Source organism: Octopus sinensis, linkage group LG5 (assembly GCF_006345805.1).
Source record: "Octopus sinensis linkage group LG5, ASM634580v1, whole genome shotgun sequence".
NCBI lineage: Eukaryota > Metazoa > Mollusca > Cephalopoda > Octopoda > Octopodidae > Octopus > Octopus sinensis.
The window spans coordinates 63,628,853-63,652,852 of NC_043001.1; the positions used below are offsets into that span (position 1 = coordinate 63,628,853).

General features: G+C 39.5%; 1 protein-coding gene across 4 annotated transcripts in view; it reads left to right on the top strand.

The window, feature by feature from the left end:
* The window catches only part of LOC118763326 (Ig-like V-type domain-containing protein FAM187A), a 204,447-nt gene that overhangs the window by 145,919 nt on the left and 34,528 nt on the right, over window positions 1-24,000 (top strand). For all 4 annotated transcript variants that reach the window (XM_036502707.1, XM_036502706.1, XM_036502708.1 and 1 more), the window contains one exon: window positions 20,699-20,896. In XM_036502707.1, the coding sequence (XP_036358600.1) occupies window positions 20,699-20,896 (198 nt within the window). The remainder of the gene's footprint in view (window positions 1-20,698; window positions 20,897-24,000) is intronic.

Consider the following 24,000-nt stretch of genomic DNA (forward strand, 5'->3'; position numbering starts at 1 on the left):
ACAAAAGGGATGCCGAAAAGGATCCAAGGGCATCAAGGACCACCTTGTGATATACAAGGTTGTAATGAAGAACTGCAGACGGTACCAAAAAAACCTTGTGCATGACCTGGATAGACTTTAAAAAGGTTTACGACATGCGTCGTAACGCTCGGCAGGTGTGGAATAGCTGAGAACATGCGTGCACTGATTAAGACCAGCATGCCTAGCTGGAAAACATGTCTTTTCTGTAGCAACCAGTACTTAACCGAGATAAAAATCAAAAGAGGTATCCTTTTTATTCGTTATAGCCTTGATCTCATTTTCTTTATTCCTACGCAAAGTCAACGTGCACTATGAGCTAAGAAAGAATGGACCTCGTCTCAACCACCTTCTGTTCGTGGATGATTTAAAGCAGAACCTGAAATTGAGAGGCTGGCAGAACTGCAGCAATGATATAGGGACAGAATCCGGTATCTCGAAGTGTGCGATGCTCGCTTTAAAACGAGGGTAAAAGATCGGATTGTAGGGACATAGAATTGTCAAACAGAGAGCGAATGGAAGGTCCGGATGATGATGCGTACAACTACCTTGGGATCATGGAGCTGGACAATATTTGCATAGAGAAATATAAGACAAAATCATCACTACATATTTGAAGCGTCTCAGACTTCTCTTGAAATCAAAACCTCATCTCAAGGAACAAATGGGCTGCTGCTGTAGTCCGCTATAGTACACCCATCTTGAAAAAATCATGAGCGGAAATTAACCAACTCGATCACTCTACCCGACATTGCATGGTACCCTCAACCCTAAGGCGAACGTACACAGGCTCTACATGAAAAGATGTAAAGGTTGACGTGGGCTGATTAGCGTACGGGAGTGCATCAACAGTGAAAGAAGAAACACGGTAAAATATTTGGTAAATAGCAAACAAGACATGCTACAGTATGCTGCTAATGCAGAAGGATTTAAACAAAAATGGACTTGAGAGTGCTAATCAATTCCGATCACGAAAAGCCAACTACAAAGAAAAGAAGAAACAATAAACCATATAGTCTCTAGCTGCCCAGTCCTGCCTAAGAAGAAATATATTCGTAGACACGACAGAGTTGGGATCTATGTACACTGGAAGTTATGCCAACACTATGGAATGACAACAGAAAAAGATGGTGTAGGCACATAACAGAAAAGGTCACAGAAACTGAAACAGCAACCATAATCTTGGATATGACAATACACACAGATAGAGAAATGAAGGCCAATAGGCCAGATGTAGTTGTCAGAAATCATCAAGAAAAATGCGCTCTAATCGATGTATCAATACAAACAGATGACAACGTTTCTCTAAAAGAAACAGAGAATCTTTCAAAATACAAAGACCTGGAAATAATGGTAACTCGAATGTGGAGTCTAAAAACAGAAACAATTCCTATCATAGTAGGCGCGTTAGGTATGATAAAGAAAATATTCAGACAAATACATAACAAAAACACCAGGACTAACAAGTATATATAATATACAGAAAATAGCACTACTAGGTACCGCAAACATTGTACGTAAAACACTTTCAATACAGTAAAAATAAGAGCATCACAACAAATCACAGCACATAACCCAAAGCACACAGAGCTGCGCTCGGTAGTGCAGTGAAAGCACGTGATAAAAGTAAGACTACTGAATAATAATAATAATGATAATAATAATGATAATAATAATAGGCTTCTGATCTTAACTGATTGGAAGTGTTATCATGTACATTGTTTTGTCTTGGTATAAAAGATGGGCTACAGCAAATATTCTGCTCAATACCACAGATTTGCTTGTCAGTTGTTTGACCGTAACCAGTTGAGCATGTCCCTTAGTGGCTAACGATATGTGCATCTCTGATCACGAGCAGAAGTAGTGGGGGAGCATCATAGCCATGTGTTGAGAGGGATTCTTTGGGGTTTGAATAATTCACCTCTGGAAACATGGGTGGTTCTTTCAACATCCTTAAACAACCCTTATTCAGGGACCTTTTGAGCGGGATGGGCTACTCAACCTGAAGAAAATTCTAACTGGGCCCCACCTGCAAGGTCATGCGTTGTTTATCTTGATATGAGATCACCATGCCGCGCACATATGGTTGTGATGCATGTGCCTGGTGTACCCTTATCAAACGGGTAGTCATGATGGGTATATTGGGCTTCGTATATTTTACCCCAGTGTCACTTTGATGGCATGAACTGCTCTCTCACTCAATAATAATAATAATAATAATAATAATAATAATAACCCTTTCTACTATAGGCACAAGGCCTGAAATTTATGGGGAGGGTTAAGTTGATTACATCGACCTCAGTACTCAACTGGTACTTAATTTATCGGCCACGAAAGTATGAAAGGCAAAGTCGACTTCGGCGGAATTTTAACTCAGAACGTTATGTTGCTTCATAACGTCCAGAAAAATGGATACTTTTTAACAAATACCGCTTAGATGTTGTGGATTCAGAGTATATAGGGATTTATAGGAACGAATTTTTCCGAGGGGTTGGAGAGAGGAGTTTCAGGAAATTCACACGATCCGACTTTTTTCCTTCATAACTTTCAGGAAAATGGATGTCTTTCATGAAATTTTATACAAATACCTTTCAAACAGCATAGATTACTATTATAAAGTAATTTGTGGGTAAAATTTTTCCGAGGAGGAGAGGAGGAGAGGATCAGGAAGACTAAGCAACTTGGAACTCATTTTTTCTCATTTTTTATTTCACTACAGCCTTCGAAATGATGAAAAAAAAGTTACGAAAATTTTTGAAATTCCTCACCATCCCACTCCGGACTGATTTTGGCCAATTTTTTAAACTTAAAAACTATGGGAGGAACGTTTTCGATAAAAAAAAAAAAAAATTCTAAGTATTTTCAGAAGAATATGTGTACGATTCAAGTGAGATTTGGCTGTTGCTTCTAGCACATCCCAAACTACCCTCCGTTTTCACTCTCACATGCATTGATGCTTTCTCGATATTTTTCTCCATTAAAACAATTTTATGGAATGATGATGCCGAAGTAACACACGCGTGGTCCGTTGATGGAATATAAGCAACAACAACAAAAAATTATAATTTTAATTTTTACCCCTATCTCAATCAAGCGAAGCCGTGTGTGGGTGTAAGAAAAAACATTTTCTCACAGAAAAGTATGTTATAAAAATGAATTATCGTTTACATATCACTATGGATAAATGCCAGCAGTGACCTTCTAAGGCTCTCCAATATTTTAATTTATAAACAGAAGCAATCGGGAGCAGGGTGTGGGGTTGCAAAAAAAATCATAATTTTTCAATTTTTTCTATAGTATATAAATGTATTTATGGTGAGAAAAACATCAATACATTCTTATTTTTTTATTGCCCACAAGGGGCTAAACATAGAGGGGACAAACAAGGACAGACAAAGGGATTAAGTCGATTACATCGACCCCAGTGCGTAAGTGGTACTTATTTAATCGACCCCGAAAGGATGAAAGGCAAAGTCGACCTCGGCGGAATTTGAACTCAGAACGTAGCGGCAGACGAAATACCTATTTCTTTACTGCCCACAAGGGGCTACACACAGAGGGGACAAACAAGGACAGAAAAAGGGATTAAGTCGATTATATCGACTCCAGTGCATAACTGGTACTTATTTAATCGACCCCGAAAGGATGAAAGGCAAAGTCGACCTCGGCGGAATTTGAACTCAGAACGTAACGGCAGACGAAATACCGCTAAGCATTTCACCTGGCGCGCTAACGTTTCTGCCAGATCGCCGCCTTCTCAACATCAATACATTCGAGAGTGAAAAAGAAACGAGGAGGATTGTCTCGGGATGTGCTAGAAACAACTGCCAAATCTCCCTTTTTCCTCTAAAAATATTAATAATCTTTTTACCGAAAAGGTTCCTCCCATTGTTTTGAAGTGCAAAAAAATTGGCCAAAATTGGTCCAGAGTGGGATGATGAAAAGGGGGAGGTTATACAAAAACATTTTTGAAACTTTTTTTCATGAAAGATTTTCCTTGCCCACATCCCTTCCAAGGCTGTGGTTTAAAAAAAGTGGGGAAATCCCCAATTTGTTTGGTCTTCCTGATCCGAAACTCCGTTTATCGAAACTCCTCTCCCCACCCCTTCGGAAAAAAATTTCCCCCACAAATTCCTTTATAATCGTAATCTATGCAGTTTGAAAGGTATTTATATAAAAATTTCATCCGACTTTTCTCCCTCATAACTTTCAGAAAAATGGATCTTTTAAGATCCATTTTCCTGAAAGTTATGAGGGTGAAAAGTCGGATCCTGTGAATTTTCCAAAACTCTCCTCCCTACCCCCTCGAAAAACATTCTTACCCATAAATCTCTATATACTCTGAATCCACATCATCTAAGCGGTATTTGTTGAAAATTTTGTTAAATTGCATCCATTTTTCTAGAAGTTATGAAGCAACAAAGTCGGGGGTGGGCGTTTAATATCTGTAGTTATGCCAGTTTTGTTAGTGTGCTTGCTTGCGTGCGTGCTTGTCTGTAATTTAATACAGTCAAACCGGCGCATAATGGGAAAATACTCTGAAAGTAAGGTACGCCTAAATGTGAATATAAACAGAATAAAACAAGTTTCGCTTAAAGCGGACCACGGATTCCCGAAATAGGCAGTTTTTTTTTTGGTACCTTCATAAATAGCCAAACCGGTACATAATGGGAAATTACTCCGAAAGTATCATAACCCTGAAATGGGAAAATTGTTTCCATTAATTTTATGCTTACGTTATATAACAATACCTTTTGCATTATTGTAGATGTGTGCAATGTTGAAATCAGCTTCAATATTTTATAACCTGAACCGTCATTGACCGAACGGGTCACGAGTAGTCTAGTATATATATATATATATATAATATATATATATATATATATATATATATAATATATATATATATATATATATATATATATATGAATAATGTAGATGGCTTATTAACAATTAAAACCTAAAGGCAAATGAATAAACGTCACTTTATTGACGTTTTATTTTTTATACATATATTATTGCGGCGTAACGTACATCTTTGTTCTCTTATGTATGTAAGCATTCCACTATTGTACGACTTCTCTATACTTCACTAGTCTCTGTCTTTCTCTTTTCTTGCCTCTGATTCTTTGGTCTCCTCTTCCCCCACTCTCTCACATTTCTCTGTCTTTCTCACTTTGCACCTCACTGATTCTGTCGCCAAGCCAATCCTTGGCACGCTCTCTTTCTTCCCTCCTCTTTAATTCCTTCTTTCTCTCTCTTCTCAACCCCTTTGGTGACTTTGTCCCTCTTTTTCTCTCTCTCTTTGATTCCTTTGCCCCCTTTTTTCTCTCTCTTCTCCTCTCACGTGACCGCCGGTCAACTAGCTTCTGACCACCGCCACGACAACATCGTTCTCTTCGTCTGCCGCAAAGGCATTTTTTTCCACATACGCCAGCTAATTTTTTTCCAAATACACCAGTTAAGCTAAGTTGAACACTCTCAAGTCGTAAGACACCCGCTGCTTTTGTCCTGTTATTACTATTATTGTTTTTTGTATTTATATTCGTGTGGCATCGTCCGTTTTTCTGTCCTTGTTTCGTATACATTCGATCCTTTTTCCAAGAAATCTAATGCTCGTAGCTTAGTTTTTCCTTGGGGCTGGCCGGATCGGAGCGATCTCAAGATTAATCAGCCGAAATTGCGAGGATGATCCGGTTCTTGACTAAAGATTAGAGGCTTCGAATGACCCGTCCGTTTTTTGTGTCGTCTCTTTGAGTGTTTTGCGTTCTTGTCCCATTTTGTATTTTTATATATATTTATATATATATATATATATATATATACATATATATATATACATATACATACATACATATATATATATATATATATATATATATATATATATATATATATATATATATATATATATACACACACACACATACATATATATGTGGCCTACAGGTGCGCGTTAAAAGTAGCTCTATCAACCTTAACCATTCCCGTCACAGCTACCCGCCTTTTGAGACATTCAATGGATGAGAGTACATCTTTCTCCACTTCATCTTTTATAAGTGAATTTAGACAAGTTGGTGCAGGTTAGACCGAAGATGACGATGTGTGTCTTAATCTTTTCAGTCTCGTACACAATCAGTTTGTCATAACCACTGGATAGGGAAAAACTATAGCCACCCAGGCTTAAATAAAGCTGGACGGGTGGTAGAGTAATCTTACGATAGCCTGATCCGTCCAATATGCGACGTCAGTTGGACATAATTCTACGAGACAGCAATGTTCAGATGGTTCTCGGGCAGATTCCTGCATCTTGGACATTCCCGTCCAACAGCATTTTTGAGCATGTAGAGTTTATCTTGAGCTACTGTAGAGTAGTGCCCCTCGGTAGCACAGCAAACTTAGGGGTTTCTGGAAGTTCTCCAGAATAGACATATTATCTTTATGACAAAAACGACTGCCCTCTCCCGGTTTTGTTGTTCGCTCTACAGGTGTACGCTGAGTGGCAGACCAGTTCAGTCAGGCCTTACTTGCCACTTTTACTTAGATGTTGGAAAATTTACTGGTGAGCAGTACCTTCTTCTCTATCCTTATCGTTGTCTCTACCTGGTACATGAAGAAATCGATGAACGTTTGACCGAAGAGAAAAATGTCTGTTATAATTTCTTTTAATATTGTCCACTATACAAATCCATTCTCTATAGTCACTAGGTAGAAGAAAACTGTTTGTCAATCATAGCCAGAGGAAGACAGAGGAACGATCCCTGCGATATGATCGGCTTATAACTAAATCTGTCCTAGATGTTATGGTAGCTGTTTGACACAACTGTACAAATCACCAACTAAACTGTTTTGTCGCTCGTTAAGGCCTGGCTGACGAACTTCTGTGTCTGTAGAATTTATCTCAAATCAGCTATACCTCAGCCCAGTAGCACTATAAGGCCTGGGATTTCTGGAAATACACTGTTTAACCTCGTCGACGTCTAGGTTTTCCCCTAGAATGTGTAATAACAATGCTTTCTCACATCGACACAGCACAAATGTTAGTGGATAGAGATAATATAGGTTTTTGCAATCATTTTCATACGTTTGTCATTCAATTTGATAATCGGCTGATTCAAAGTCGCGAAAAAAATTAGCGCCATCAAGTTGGTCATTCAAATTTGTTTTTCGATCATTCAATTTCGCACTTCGGTGAAAGAATTTAGCATTTACACCATTCAAATTAAAATACCCGTCCAGTGCATTCAAATTAGTAGAAATGCGTTTCAGAGCAATCTGTTTAACACTTCGTACAATCAAATTAGCACGATAGCTGTTTTCATTTTATCTCATGATCATTATCATAATCATGTGTTTTCATCCATTGTTTATGCTTTAAGCACTCTATTATGTCGATCTCTTTTCTATGTATTCTTTTATTTTTGCATAGGTACATGTATTTATTGTGAAAGACTTCATGGAATTGCATTCCAGCCTTTTCATTCTTTTTGAAGAAACACACAATTACAACAACTGCTCCTTTTCTTTGATTTTGGATACTTGATGGTGTGATTTTTGTTTTCTTTGTATGTCTTGTTGGGAAAAGTGTATATTTCTTTGATTTTGCATTTTTCTTTCATCAAGGAAAGAATGCAATGTACACGAAGATATTGATTTACAGTCTTTATTGATAAGGCGAGTTCGTTTGAGAGGATTTAGCTGTCTATTTCCTGGCGGTCGAGGCATCTCAAGAAGTAGGTCTGGATGTATCTATACCAACGAACAAACTTTTCTGGAGTGATAGCGTCGATGTTACGCCTTGCAACCTGTTGTATGACATGTGCTCGCCATTTTTCCATGGTCATGCCAGTTTCTTCTGCAGCTGCCTGGTCACCAACCCTTTACTGCAACTCAGCTCGAGTGGGATTCGGCTTGACAGCCGCCTTAAAGGCAGAATGCGCCATTTCCGTACAATTAAGAAACGGCGAGTAGGGGGACAGGAGTTTCAAACTTCGTGTATCGACGTCACAACGAGTGGCTGTGCGTTGTCGTAGATCAAGTAGATGGAGTTATCCGCTAGGAACATGGTACATGCTCGAGCTGTCTCCGCAATTCCTCGAAAGAGTTTCATGTAACATATCATTCGCAATGAACTGGTGAACCAGGCCGATTTCTCGCGACTCCGCGAAAGTGACGTTGCAGTTTTTCCAACGATGACAGTTCACAACTCGGCAAACAGGAACGCCTCGAGGAGCTCATCCAAAAGACCGCCTGGTCCAAAAGTTGTACCCACATTCATCAATGAATACGCAATGGCCGACGACTCTCTCTTCCATGAACCTGTGCGCGTAATCATAACGCTTTTCCAGAGTTCTTGGGGCATTTCTTGCATCTCAGATGTTTTCAGCCAACTTTATAGTTATTAACATCCCAACTAGAGCCGGTGAGATTGCAGACACGGAAACAGGCGGCTTTCTGGGCAATGCTACCTCTAAGTCCCACTTCATCTGTTGAAGGGTTGCGAGTGGGTTGGCATCAATACTCACCTGAAGCCTGGCTCGCATTTCCTTGTCAACCTTAACATGGTGGGCTCCTCCTATGGGCAACCTGTGACGCCACCCAGCCCATAGGCAGGTCACTACTTTGGATTGGGTAGTACTCCTTTTAATGCCAAGTGTGTCTGCCAGATACAGGTAGTTTGATGTCCCTCGAAGGCGTCAACTAGCCTTGCCCTACCTTCATGGCTCCATGATGACCGACAGGTTACGGATGTTGCAATGAAAAAACTTTGTTTTTTTATTATCCATACGGAATAACAAAGAGAGGACAGCACACTGTGACTGGGATCGTACACATATGATAATAAAAATTTACAATTACAATGGAATCGAATGAGACACAAGAACATTTTACATTCAAAAATTATACAATGAGGTATTAAAACAGGAAACTTCAACCCCACGAGCCCTGTTTCTCTACCGACACCTTGGTAACCTTTCTGACGTATTCACGCAGAGCCTTTCATTCCCAAGATGCGTGCCACACGCATCCATCGTTTATTGAACATACTCTCTGACAGGCAGCTCCTTTTGAGGCGAAAGGTGAAAACATTCACCAGCGCGCGGCCGGAGACAAAGCTGCCCGTCACAATGCCATTCATTCTCGACTTCCATATCACCTCTCTCGCAATTGTTACTACTACGAAAAAACAATTCTTACCTTCTTCCATGAGGAACTCACGTGGGTCAATTTTTAGGATTGACTCAGACGATAGCTGTACTCTTCTCACATCTGACAACAGGTGTTCTGCATAAACCCACACTTCTGACACTCTCGGACACTGCACAATAACGTGCAGGACAAGTTCCACGTCCCGCTTGCATCTTGGACAGACCGACGGCTCAAGGTGGCCGTGTCTGGTGAGCTTATCCCGAACTGGTAAGGCTCCTCTGTAACACTGCCAGGCCAAAGACTTTTGGAAGTTATCCAGTATCTTTGTCTTGAATATCCTTCGGAACAGGCTGTCTTACTGATTATCATCAAGACCCAGATTCCTAGCAACTTAACCGGGCCCCTCCGTCCAGCGTCCCACGACACTATTCGAAGGCATCGACTTGCCCGTCCAGGTGCCGAGTTGCAATCCGACCGACTTTTCCCGGTAAATTTTTGCTCCTGTCACTGTCTCGTAAACCTTAATAGTTTCGCCTACTTTCTGTAGGTGTTCCATCTTGGTCACGATGATAGTGATGTTATCCGCGTACGCTGTAACTGATCTTCCACCTTCTGGTTTCGTCGGGATGCCACTCAAATTTCGCAGTAATGGCGGACACCCTTGGCGAACCGATCGTTTGATGCAGAACGGCTTCGAGAAAAATCACTTCACCCGAACTATCGAGTCGATATTGTCGTACATCTGTATGATCCACCCGAGGAAACCAATACCTATTCCGAACCGCGCGAGCACGTAAAACAAGTAACGATAGTCTACCCTATCAAATGCTTTAGCTTGATCTAAATGGACCAGTGCCCCACCTTTGCCAGAATTATTACCATACCCTTCTACAGTGTAGCGTATTAGATGAAGATTATCCTGGATGTTTCTGCCAGGTACCGCACAGGTTTATGCCTCCCCATCAGGCCATCCGCGACTCCCGTCAATCTTTTTGCTAATATCTTGGCCAAAATCTTCACCTCTGCGTTCAGCAGAGTGATGGGCCTAAAATTATCTATATTATCCTCCTTGTTCGGGTCCTTCCTGACCAGCGTCACTACTCCCCGGCGCATAACTCTGAGAATTAACTCATTCTGTTGCCAGTACGTACCCGTCTGGCATACTTTTATATAGCTCGTACGTTAGACCATCGAGTCCCGGCGCCTTACCACCGCCGCAGTCCGCTATGGCACCAATCACTTCCTCTGGTGTAATCGACCCTTCACAGCGCTCTACATCCCACTCCGAGAGGCGCGGCAGCCCAACGAGGAAGTCCGTAAAGTCCGTCCTACTATCCGGTCCATCGCACCCCTCGAAAAGCTGGGCGAAGTGCTCCTGAAAGGCCCGACACATCTCCTCGGGTTCGTTTATCACTGATTTCATAATTCTTCAAAGATCGAATTATGAAATCATTTCCATGTTGAGGTTCCACAACACGTGCCCATCCAGCGGCCTTGATTCCCTCGCTCCCCATTGCACGAAATCTAGCTCTGACGATACACCCCATGTGTTTGGCTCCTGTACTCCTTAATCGTCAAAAGGGACTTATTGAGTTTCCAGTAGCTGGAACCCTTACTACATAGCTTATCTAGGTACAGTTTACAAGTGACCTTGTGGTCACTGTGACTGACCATGTGCTATTGTGGACACGTAACTATACCTTTGTCTAGTTTTCTAATAAAAATACTATCTATGTAAGACCTCGAAGACCCGTCGCTATTTGACCATGTCCACAATGGAACGGCCGGGAATTCTAGTTTGTAGAGATCTACTAGCTGAAAGCAACTTAGATGCTGGAAGCCACTGTTAGGTTTCCTATCAGAATTTGAGCCAACACTATCCACGCGTACATCGAGAATAGTGTTAAAGTTTCCTAACACAGCTAAAGAACGTAATGTGCCTAGAAATTTCTCCAGCTCTCGGTAATAATCAGTCTGACTCGAATTAGGTGCATAAACCGGGACCAGCCTGATTTCCTTACCATAACTGAACGCCAAGTCTAAGACGATCAGATCTAAATGGACCAGTGCCCCATTGGATCAGAAAAAATTAACTTTTTCTCTGAAACTCGGTTTCTTTTAAGTAGGACCAACACCCCACCTCCGCCATCGGCCGGCCTGGAGAAATGAATACCTCGTAGTCTTTCAGGAGCGTGAGCAGACCTTTTGTCCTTTTAACCAAGTTTCAGTAGCAACAATAACATCTAAACATTGTTGCTGACGTCATTTAGGAAATGTTTCCAGCTCGACGTCAAGCCACGCACATTTAAATAACCTACGCGAACAGCCATAAAGACTTACCTTTTTAGTCGGTGTCTTGAGGCGTGGAGAATCCGCCTCTTCTCTTTCCGGGGCTCGTAGCGTCGGAGTGATGAGGCCCTCATACATTTCTAGGTTAAAGTCCAACCTGGGAGGGCCAACATCTTTACGAAAGTCATTAGCAAAAATGCTAATAAGTTTTCCGATTTGTTTTGAAAAATTCAATCCCTTCCTTCTAACTCTCTGCTTCCTCAATTTTTTCTGCAGAGACAATTGCTAGACGGTTCACTAGATCTCTATTCGAGATTCGAACCGCCATGTAGCAACTGTCTTCTTTTTTCTTTTCAGGCTTTCTCGGCTTCTTAATCTGCCTCGTCTCTGTTTATTCTTTGTCTTTTTTAGGGGAGGGTGGCTTAATTTTTCTCTTGTTCTGCACGAGAGCCCATCCCTACCCTATTTTTCTTTCTGGCATTGGTGTTCTTCTACTGGTATTGGTGTTTTCTGCTCCGGCGTCGCTGGTTCAATTTCTACCATCTCCGTCTCTTCTTTCTTCTTTTCAGCCTCTTTGAGCTTACAATCTACCCTGAAGTGGCCCTTCTTGCCACACTGGTGAATTTCTAATGTCACCACCGGACGGATCTCACCAGCCTCGAAGGTCTCAATAATTTCTTCCAGTGTGGTCTGTTCGGCTTGAATTATAAATACACATACTCTGCCCATGCCAATTTCTTGGTTCCATCACGGCAGCTTCCAGGACTGATATTTTATCTTCCAATCCCATCGTCACTGCCGCGACGAGCCACTCTGTGTCCACCTCAGGGGAAATATTGTTGATTGTAATCTTTGACGTCCTTCTACCCATATATATAGGTAGAAGTACCACCTCTTCCGTTCCACTAAATGGAGTCGAGCTTCTTCCTCTGTCTCCATCCGCACCTCCACCGTCGCGTACCTTCTACCTCTTGCTAGGTACTTTATCTTATGCCAAAAAGGCTTTAGACACTTCTCAATCTCTGCCTCTAACATCTAATCCTCTTATTTTTTACCTTGTAAAACCATAATATAAATATTATGGTTTTTTCTCTATATCTCCGTGAATACTTTTTGGAGGGGGCCGCTGTAATTCCGTGCCCCTGCCTTGTCAACATTTGTTTGTGTTCTTCCACATTAGCCAAATTAATCTTTCTAACTTTAGCACCTGCCACGATGACAAAGTCTAAGTTTTTTCTTTCTTTTTCTCTTCTTTCTCTTTCGACATTAAACTTGGTGTATCAATGTTTTCCTTGTAGTAGCCGACATTGGTCTCATTCTCTCCTCGTCTGAATCTAGTATAATTTTCTTTACACAATTCTTTTCAATCTCCTCCTCACTCAAGCAGCTCCTCTCCTCAACCCTCTGCTTTTTTCTGCACGCCATATTATAGGCTTTCCCGCGCGGGGAAAACAATAATTGTTTAACAAACAATTAACAATACTATCAACAGTTCAAGAAAAACCAAACAATTCAACAATCAACAAAAACGCTCACCTCCAAATAAACTGCCAAGTAAGTACAGACCAAAGAACACAATGTTGCAGTGGAAAAAACTTTCGTGGACAGGAGAGTCACGTAACTTATTTCTTCCTTGTAACTATAACAACATAATAAAATTTGCACGACAAAATATGTCATTTAAATTTGCCATTTTTAACATTCACTTCTTAGAATGTGAGTAAAAAGGCACATGTAAAATTTGTTCTAAATTGAATAACTTATTCCGAACTCGAATGCTCGAAAAGGCGCTACCTCACATTCGGTAGCATTGAATGCTCTCCGCGGGTATTTTAATTTGAATTATGAAAATGCTAAATTCTTTGACTGAAGTGCGTAATTGAATGATCGAAAAACGAATTTGAATGACTAACTTCATGGCGCTAATTTTTTTCGCGACTTTGAATCAGCCGATTATCAAATTGAATGATAAACGAATGAAAATGACTGCAAAAACCTATATTTATAATGATTCCATCTAATTCCAGTACATAACTAGTACTTATTTTCCAGAACCCGGGATAAATGAAAAGCAAAATTAATCTGGGAGGAGGAGGGGGATGAAAAGGAGGGAAAGAGGCGGAGGAAGAGGAGGGAAATAAGATGAGGGGGGATGAGGATAATGATAACGATGAGGATTATTATTATTATTGTTGTTGTTGTTGTTATTACAGACGTCACACAGTTTACAATATTGTTAAGTTGTTGGCTGAAGATATTGTGTCTACTGGGGGTCTGTACTGTTTGTCAAGTCACAACAAGGACCTCAGACACACACTACTTTACGCAATATGCGTGCAGTTCCAAGTAATGCCGACTTTTGCAATACATGCAGATTGTAGGGTATCTCTAAGGTTTTCAGATGTTTTTTTCAGATTGGGTGGTATTGAACCCAATGCTCCGATGACATTAGAGATAACTTATATGTTCGACTCTCGTAGCTGCCACATCTTAGCGATCTCAGTTCTTAAGTTTCCATATTTATTAGCTTTTTCTTTTTCTTTCATGATAACATATTGATCTCCTGGCACTGCTACGTGATTATTGGGCAGTCTTGTTTGTCTCTCTTAAAGGTTACTATATCCAGTCTTTGGTGCTCTAACATTTCGGAAATCAAAATCCAAAAGGATTTTTACCTTCCCCTTTTCGTCCATTACCTTTTCCGGTGTATGTTGGTACCGAGCACCCGTTACCTCATATCCATATTTTCGGCATAGTAGCCAGTGGAGGTTTTGGGTTCCTTTGTCGTGTCTACTTTTGTACTCTTTCTACGCAAGACTTTCACAAGCACTAGCAAAGTGAATCACACTTTCGACCCTCTTCCCACACATTCTGTAGTGGTCCGATGCACTTGTATCACATATATTCTTTTTCACTGAGTTGGTATTCAATGCCTGGTCCTGGACCGCATGATTAGGCTTTCAAGTATTCTCTATTAGGTCACCTTTGTTGAGCCATCTCCATGATGCTTCCTGGTCTTTTAATTTGCAGGTTTCACAGTGGAACTGACCATCTAATTCCATGCAGAGTTATTATCCTCCATCTCCTCCTCCACCTCCTCCACCACCACTCCTCCTCCTCCTCCTCCTCCTCCTCATCATCATCATCATCATCATTATTATTATTATTATTATTATTATTATTATATTATTATTATTATTATTATTATTATTATTATTATTATTATTATTCAGTAGTTTTATTTTTATAGCGTGCTTTCACTTCACTACCGAGCACAGCTCTGTGTGCCTTGGGTATGTGCTGTGATTTGTTGTGATGCTCTAATGGTTATTGTATGGAAAGTGTTCTGCGTAGGATGTGTGCAGTGCCTAGTAGTGCAATTTTCTGTATGTTATATGTGTTTGTTATATGTGTATGTTATATGTGTATGTTATGTATTTGTCTGAATATTTTTTTATCATGCCTAATGCACCTACTATGATAGGAATTGTTTCTGTTTTCAGATTCCACATTCTAGTTACCTCTATTTCCAGGTCTTTGTATTTTGAGAGTTTCTCCATTTCTTTTAGAGGCACGTTGTCATCTGCCGGTATTGATACATCAATTAGAAAGCATTTTTTTTCTTCGTGATCTCTGACAACTATATCTGGTCTGTTGGCCTTAATTTCTCTATCTGTGTGTATCGGCATATCCCAGAGTATGGTTGCTTTCTCGTTTTCTGTGACCTTTTCTGGCGTGTGCCTATACCATCTTTTTTCTGTTGTTATTCCATAATGTTGGCAGAGCTTCCAATGTATGTAGGTTCCAACTCTGTCATGTCTGTGAATATATTCCTTCTTAGCCAAGACTGGGCAGCTAGAGTTAATATGATTTATTGTTTCTTGTCCATCTCCACATATTCTGCAGTTACTTGTAATATTTCTTTTCATTACATGTTTTTGGTAATTTCTGGTGGGGAGGCTTTGGTCTTGTGCTGCAATTAAAAATCCCTCTGTCTCTGCTTTGAGTCCTGAGCTTCTCAACCATTGCTGGGATTTTTCTTTGTCTATTTCTTTTGCGTTTAGTTTAGTGCAGTATTTACCATGAAGGGGCTTTTCTTGCCATCGTTTTATCATGGTTCGTTGCTGTTCTATTTTTAGTTTGGATTTCATTTGTTTTATAGCTTTTGTTGTTTCTTCATCTTCTTCTTCTTCTTCATGTTTATTAGGTGGTATGATTTCTTGTTTGTATTTGTCAGCTTCCTTAAATACTGAGAACAGTTTTTTGTTTTGCTCGTGTTTTGCCGCCATCTGGATCAGTTTTCCTTCCTTCTGAAGTAGATATTTTTGCAGTCCTATGGTGGTTATTTTATAGTAGTTTTCCAGCTGTATAAGGCCTCTACCACCTTCTATACGTTGTATATATAGTCTTTCTATGTCAGATTTTGGGTGATGCATCCTAGATCCTGTCATTATTTTTCTTGTTTTCCTATCTATTTTGGTCAGTTCATTTCGTGTCCAGTTAAGGATATTGTAGCTGTAACTTATAACTGGGATAGCTAAAGTGTTGATACCTATTATCTTGTTTTTAGCATTGAGCTCTGTGTTTAGTATTGATCTAACTCGTCTATAATATTCTTTTTTTATTTTCTCTTTCATTTGTGTGTGTTGTGTCTTATCTAGTTCATGGATTCCTAAGTATTTGTAAGTTTGGCTTTGGTCTAATTCTTTTATTTCATTGGTTTTATCTAGTGTGATGTTGTTACTCTTAACTAGTTTTCCTCTTTTCATGGTTACTTTGGCGCATTTTTCTAATCCAAATTTCATATCTATTTCTTTGGTAAATCCATGAACTGTCTTTAATAGTGTTTCCAGCTGTTTGTCATTTGCAGCGTATAGTTTTAGGGCATCCATATATAAAAGGTGGCTGATCGTTTTGCCGTAACATTTTATTATTATTATTATTATTATTATTATTATTATTATTATTATTATTATTATTATTATTATTATTATTATCATTATCATTATTATCGTTAGCACACCGGGCGAAATACTTAGCGGTGTTTCGTCTGTCTTTACGTTCTTTATCGACGCTTCGGGGTCAGTTGCGTACTGGGGACGATCAAACCGACTGGCCCCTCCCCACCAAATTTCAGGCCTTGTGCCTATAGTAGAAAGGATTATTATTATCACTTTTGTTTGAAGCCTTTCAATATGATGCCTGGCCTATTTGCATCTATCTTTCTGTCAGTTTGAATGGTGAAGTTCCAGAGGAGTGAGATGTGATCATTTTCAAGCACTGGAGGTGGTTTGTGTTCCCACCAATTTTTATCATGGGGCAAGTCCAGGCATTTGCAAATTACCCAGTGAATATATTGTGCAGCTCTATCATGCCTGTTGAGATACTCTGTAGGCGCAAAAAGACTGCGCTTGGAGACAACATGATCAATGGTTTCATTTTGTTGTTGACATACACGACATGTTGGGCTACTGCCGTTCTTTAATATGTTGGCCTGGTAGTTCCTAGTAGGTAGGCATTGATCTTGAGCTGCTATGATAAACCCTTCTGTTTCAAATTTTAAGCCAGCGGCCATTAGCTATTGATGGGTCAGGGCTTTGTCAACATCGACATTATTCGCTCTCTTTGGGTATTTGCCATTGAGGTTTTTCTTACCATTTATCATTCAGAATATCTAAGGCAGCAGTTTTGGCACGGGTTTTCATGCGCTTAGCTTTTTCTGTGCTTGTTTCTTGTATGTCTAATTCCGGAATTTGTTGTATTCGGAATTCACTTAGATATTCCTTTGCCTATTTTGTTACTCAGTATGATGCTTTCTTGTTTTCATGTTTTGAGATAAGTTTTAACATCCAGTCCTCAAAGTTTTTCAGGTAGGTGTCTAGGCCAATTGTGGCAATCTTCATTGTTATTGCAAGTTGTAAAAATCCACGGCCTCCCTCTTTTCTTGGCAGATAAAATCGTTCTATATCTGCCTTATCAACATTGTCAACAGTTTTTGTATTTTTCTGTCAAGATTACATATTTCAGTAATTGACCAGTTAACGATATTGAAACTGTAAGTCACGACTGGTATGGCTAAAGCATTGATCGCTTCGATCCTGTTTCTCGCATTCAGCTCTGTCTTGAGTATTGCTCTTACTCTGCGATAACATTCTCTCCTGATCCTTTCCTTCATCACTGAATCCTTATTCCGTCCCCTTCAATTACCCCTAGGTACTCCTGGGTCCAACTCTTTTATGACATGCTGCTGGTCAAGGTTAACGTTAGATGTTTTTGTCATTTTTCCTTTGATAAAGGTAGCTTTTGCACATTTATCGAGGCCAAATTGCATCCTGATGTAATCACTAAATTGTTTAACAATCGCTAGTAAGCTCTTGAGTTGTTGGTCAATTTTTGCAAAGAGCTTTAAATCATCCATGTAAATGAGATGATTTATATTGTTATCAAACATTTTATATCGAACTGTGCATCATTGAGAAATTTTGAGAGAGGTATTAAGGCTAAACAAAAGAGAAGTGGTGATAGTGAGTCACCCTGGAAAATGCTACATGAAATTTTTACATCGCCAGCATTTAGAGATTCATTGTCACTGTTCAAAGTTAGTGTGGTTCTCCATGATCTCATACTTACAGAAAAAGTTTCGCAGAGCTGGCGCTATTTTATACATTTCCAGACATTTCTTAATCCAGCTATGTGGTAGGCTATCAAAAGCCTTTTTATAGTCTATCCAGGCTATTGACAAGGTTTTGTGTCGTTTGTGACAATCTTCTAAGATTATCTTATTGATGAGTAACTGATCTGTACAACCATAGGATCCACGTTTACATCCTTTTTGCTCATTAGGGAATATGCTGCTTTCTATTAAAAATCTATAGGTATATTCAGTCAGGACAGATGTTTGCGTTTTATACATAGTTGTTAAGCAGATTATGGGTCTATAGTTTTTTGGTTCATTTGTTTCTTCACTTTTTGGAAGCAGGAATGTTAAACCATTGACTAGCCAAGAAGGCATCCTACTAGGGTGTTGCAAAACATCGTTGTAAGGTTATGTTAGCAGTTCATGTCTCCCTGGGAAGGCATTCAACCTGAAGTTAGGAATTTTATTCTTTCCTAGAGACTTCCATTTGCTTGACATCCTGAGAGCAGATCTTATATCTTCTACCTTGACACTCTCCCACTTTTGCTCCTCTAAGGAGTCCAAGTCTGTAGATATTCTATCAGTCCAGGGAGCCTTTTGGTTGTGTGTTTTTTCTTCTGCCCAAATTTTATTCCAAAATCCCTTCACTTCTTCTTTTGATGGTACAGACTTTACAGTAACTGGTGTTTTCCCTATCTCCCTGTAAAAATTGTTGGGGTTATTTTGAACATGTTGTTGTCTTTGAAGAATCTAACATGCTTTTCATACCTCGCTACGAGGGCAGATTTAGCACATACCTTTTGCTTGATGGTTTCTATGGTGGCATCAATGTCAAGTCTGGTTTTCATATTATATTTTTTCTTTAGTTTTGGGGGTTTTGTAGGTTTGGTAGTCTTGTCAAACTTAAGACTTTTTAAACATTCTATGTCAGACCGAAGTAGCTTTATTTGGTGTTGGATACGCTCTTGCCAAGAAGGCTTTTTGTGGGAATGTTGCCATTTTTTAATCTTTTCACTACATAGTATCGTTGAGATTTTCGCGGATGCATAGTACAGGTGGTTGAGATCTGTGATATCAAAATCATTAGCTGAAATGATATCCTTAAGTGCAAGGCGGATTTTGCCAATTATTTTCAGGTTTTGGTTAGAATTGCGGATTTTTGGGAGAGTATCGTGTTCATCCATACTGGTTTCTTTAATTTTCAGCCATTCAATCATGATTTGATTTTTTAGCTTATGTAGTTCTGTAGGGTCAATATTTGTGTGACTTTCTTTATCTATTTGATTTTCGTCCGTCTTAGTGTTTATGATTGGTTCAGGGAGTATTTCACTTTGCCTATCAATTACATTAACTCTTTCAGTCATTACTGCGTTTTTATCAGCTCTGGGCTGGTCTATAATTATTTCCTCTGTATTATCTTCTTTAGCTGCAGCTTCGTTCTTTTTATCCTTTACTGCTTGTTTAATTTGTTTAATTTGGTCAATCTCTACTTCAGTCAGTATGTTTTTTTTCATAATGTTTCTTTTGACGTTGGCAAGTTTGTTACTGTCTATGTAGGGTCTTACTTCAGAGTGTTTCTGTCTCCAGTTTAAATAGATTTGTACAGTATTAGATTTATCTGTGGAGAAATATATGGCATGGTAGAAGGCCGTAAGAACTTCTTTATTATCTTCCCTAGACCATTTTTCATTCTTTTTCTTTTGGTTATTTGATGACGGGCATGGATGGCCATCTGTTGGAATATTCCGGTTGTGAGGTACGTCCAGCTCCTGTATGTCGGGAAGATTTGAGTTGGTTTTACAACACGAATCTGGTTCAGCATTCGAGTATGTGGTCTTTTGTAACCCGATCGCTGACCATTACGGTTTGTAATTTGTTTTGTTAACTGTGAGACATGACGAGCTTCGACGCTAACATTAGGAGACGGATCTGTCTGTTTAGGGTTAGTTTTTTGCGACAACACCGTCTCCGTGTCCTCTGCATGTAAACATCGCTCGTAGCGTAGCTTCTTCAGGCTAACTGATCTGTATTTGTCTGTATTTTTTTGTTGATAGATTTATCTCCGAACATAGTTTCTTTTTGTAGTGTTTTTAAACTTATGAAGAAAAAACATTTTGATTTTGTTTTTGCTTCGTTTGTGACACGTGCTTTCATGTGCGTGAGTGTGTGTCCAGTAAATTTCATGTAGTTGTGTAAACATTAGGATGTATGTGTAGTCCTATGGTTATCAAAATGTATATATGATTGTGTAGACAATCGAGTGTATGCGTAATTACTCAATTTATGTACTCACTATTTTGGTCCGTTTCTATTTTATAATTTGTAAACTTTCCGGTTTTGATATCGCGTGTGTGTTTCGCACATGTTTCATTGAGACACCGCGCGTTGGAGAAACTGTGCTTTGTATGGCAGTAAAATTTCGTTTTTTTTTTTTTAGTATTTTCGTTAAAAGCCGCTTCCTTCAAGTCTTCCTCAGGTTTCTTTATCTAGTTCCATCGATGTTATTGGATTAGATTTGTTTTTGAATGGGGAGCCCGGTTTAGTACATCCATGTTATTATTATTATTATTATTATTATTATTATTATTATTATTATTATTATAGGAGTACGTATGGTGTCTAAACTCAATCATCATGTGGCTAGTAAACCCTGGTTTCTTGACAAAGTACTCAGCACCTATACCCAGGGAGTACCGTGCCGTTCTACACTCCTGCGTGAAGTGAAAAATATTACTGCAAAACCAGATGAGATTGAAGTGGAATTGTGTGATACGACCTGTCACCGGCGCTGGATTTACTCTGGTAAGGCTGTACATTGTTGTCTGATAAGGAAGAGTTGTAGTAGACTCGGTGTTTAAGATCTGGATGGTAGGCCCAATACCTCGCACCTGATAAAGAATAATGGGGTTTTCATGCAAGTCTCTGGCGGAAAAGTATCTTCACATTTACTACTTGCATTCCATCCGATTCACACTAGGTAAATCTCCTAAAAAATATTCTTTTCCAACTCACCAGGTTCACTACCACGGATCACACTTGTCAGGTGCGAATGCTCTTCGATCACTCAAAACCATCATGGCGAAATAAATGCTTTTCAGAAGCAATACGAAAAGGCGATGGATTCGTGGTAGCGGATAACGTTCTTTTTCTTTCTTTTTTACTTGTAATTGATGACGGACGAACGTAAGTGCTAAGTTCAATTACCGCTAAGGCCGACTTTGCCTTCCGATAAAATAAACATATTTATTCATCCGAGCTTGGAATTTTTAAAAGCTCCGTATTCTCAGTTATTCATTTTTATTTATTATATTTGTTTATATATATATATATATATATATATATATATATATATATATACATATATTATTTGATAAAAGTTTGATTCAGCTCCATGCATCTTAAAGTGTGCTGAGTGTCACCATCTTTCTTTTGTTCACTCATATATATATATTTATGTGTATGTGTATTTATGTCTGTCATTATTCAGTTTCATTTCAAGATTTCCTGCCAATAGAGAAAGGGTCAGTTTCTAACCTAGATTCAAGGCTCCTTCATTGGAATTTCAACATCAACAACAGGATATTTTCGATTGTACATATGAATATGTGTAGATTTGTATGTTTTGCTTTATCTATGTATTCTCATGCATATAGTTGCATATCTAGACATGCTCATATATATTTAAATGATAAACTACTGAAAAGTTATACAGATTTTTACAGTTCCAGTGATGGATTGGATCTGTAGTCTTCAAATTAGCTTTCTCCTTTCTGAATTTGAGAAGCCTAATTTCTCAAGATTGATATTTAGGCAGTGTATTACATATAAACTAGAACTTGTAATCTGGACAGAGTAACGGCAGATTTATCAATAGTTCAGCGTAGGTATTCTCTTTTTCACTGATCTTCAGCTTTATGTTACCATCTGCTGAGCTGCTAATTTTCACAACAGTGTACAGTTTCTCTTCGCTATCCCAAATCATTATACCAGGTATTGAGGTCTTCACTGATGTATTCTACCAGTACTCCTTTTCATCATGTGTGGCCATGGGTTCTACCATACTGTGGGTTCTTATTTCTTTGTCCTCGGGGTTATCCTTCCGACGGATTTCATTTTAGAGAGTCCTAGGTAGAACAGCATATCTCATCGATAGATAATACCGTGATGACATTTCTGGACAACTGCTTATGATGTGGGTGATATCTTCGGTGTTAACTCCACAAAGAATGCATCGGTTGTCACATTTTACTGCTTTTCCTGCATCTCTATCCCTTTTGGGCATCAGGTACTTGGTTGATATTTCCTGTTCCTGGATTGCAAACGCATACTCTTCAAAGTGGGATGTAGTAATACGGTTATTGGTCCATGATAAACTGCTTTGATGATTAATGTTACTATCATCTCGGAGCTTTCTACTAACATATCCAGGTATAGTCTTCTGCTCATATAGGCTCATCCTTTCATCTGGTGATACGTTGTAGTAGAGTCGTGCGACATTTTTGGGCATGTACTCTAGGTTATCAGACAAAGAATGTTGCTCAAAGAGTTGCCTTCCAAGTCTTATGATGTTATCAGCCTCTTGTATGCAAACTTGGTCAAGGGATGCACTTCGATACTTGGTGGTTAAAAGAGGTTGCCGAAGGGATATGATACGACATTCAAAGGCATTTTGGATCGATGTTAAGCCTCAGCCGCCTTGTTTTCGTTTTATGTAGAGGCGGTCTACGTCACTGTTTATGTGGAAATTACGTGTGTTTGTTAGTATTTTTCGTGTTTTCACATCAATAGCTCGAATCTCATCAAGCGTCCAATCAAGTAGCCCAAATGTTGGTATGAGTACTGGCACTACAAACACATTGTGAGCCACTGTTTTATTGAATGCAGAGAGTTTTGAGGTCCAAATTTTCTTTATTCGGCTGTAATATTCTGTAGTGACACGTGTTTTGTTACAAGTGCCATTATAAGATATGTTTCCATCCAACCCTAGATGCCTGTAACATTCCTCGTCAGATATAAGGGAAACAATCAAATCATTGATGGAGATGTTACTAGTCTGGCTTATAGTTTTACTCCTTTTCACAACCATATAACAACATTTTTCCTGACCAAACAAACTCCAACCCTACATCCTTTGAGAATTTTGTAACTAGGTCAAGGCTCTTTTTCATCTCATGCATATTCTTCCCATAAAGTTTCAAGTCATCCACAAAGAAACAGTGGATACCGCGATACCGCACGCTTAGGTTCATTCTTTCGATTTCGGGCACGGTAGGGCGGCGGAGCAACGGGCGACCGGCGCAGGCCTGGCGCAGACCTGGCGCAGGCCTGCCGCTACCTCGTGCTAGCCGCAGTTGTCATCTTTCGGGATTTTACGGGACGGACCACGTCGCCGTATCGACCGCGTATATCTCGTGAACGCCTTCCGGCACAGAGACGCTGTGCCCTTGGAATATACCTTTGCGATACTGTATTCTATCAGTGATGTCACTCTTTGTGCTTAGTTTCAAGATGGTGGCCCGCAATAAAGTCAGGTCAGTTATGGCTTTGACTATGCTCACTGGAACTTCAGCAAATTCAATGGATTCTAGCATCCATAAGTAGGGAACAGAGTCAAAGGCTTTCTTGTAGTCTAGCCACACTGAAACTAAGTTCCTCCTATGCTCTCGCACCTCTGACATCACAGTTTTGTTGATTAACAGTTGCTTGGCACATCCCCAAACTCCCTTCTTCCCAGCTACTTGTTAGATGATGTTATTGGTTTAAGGCAGCGAGCTGGCAGAAACGTTAGCACGCCGGACGAAATGCTTAACCGTATTTCGTCTGCCGCTACGTTCTAAGTTCAAATTCTGCCGAGGTCGACTTAGCCTTTTATCCTTTCGGGGTCGATTAAATAAGTACCAGTTATG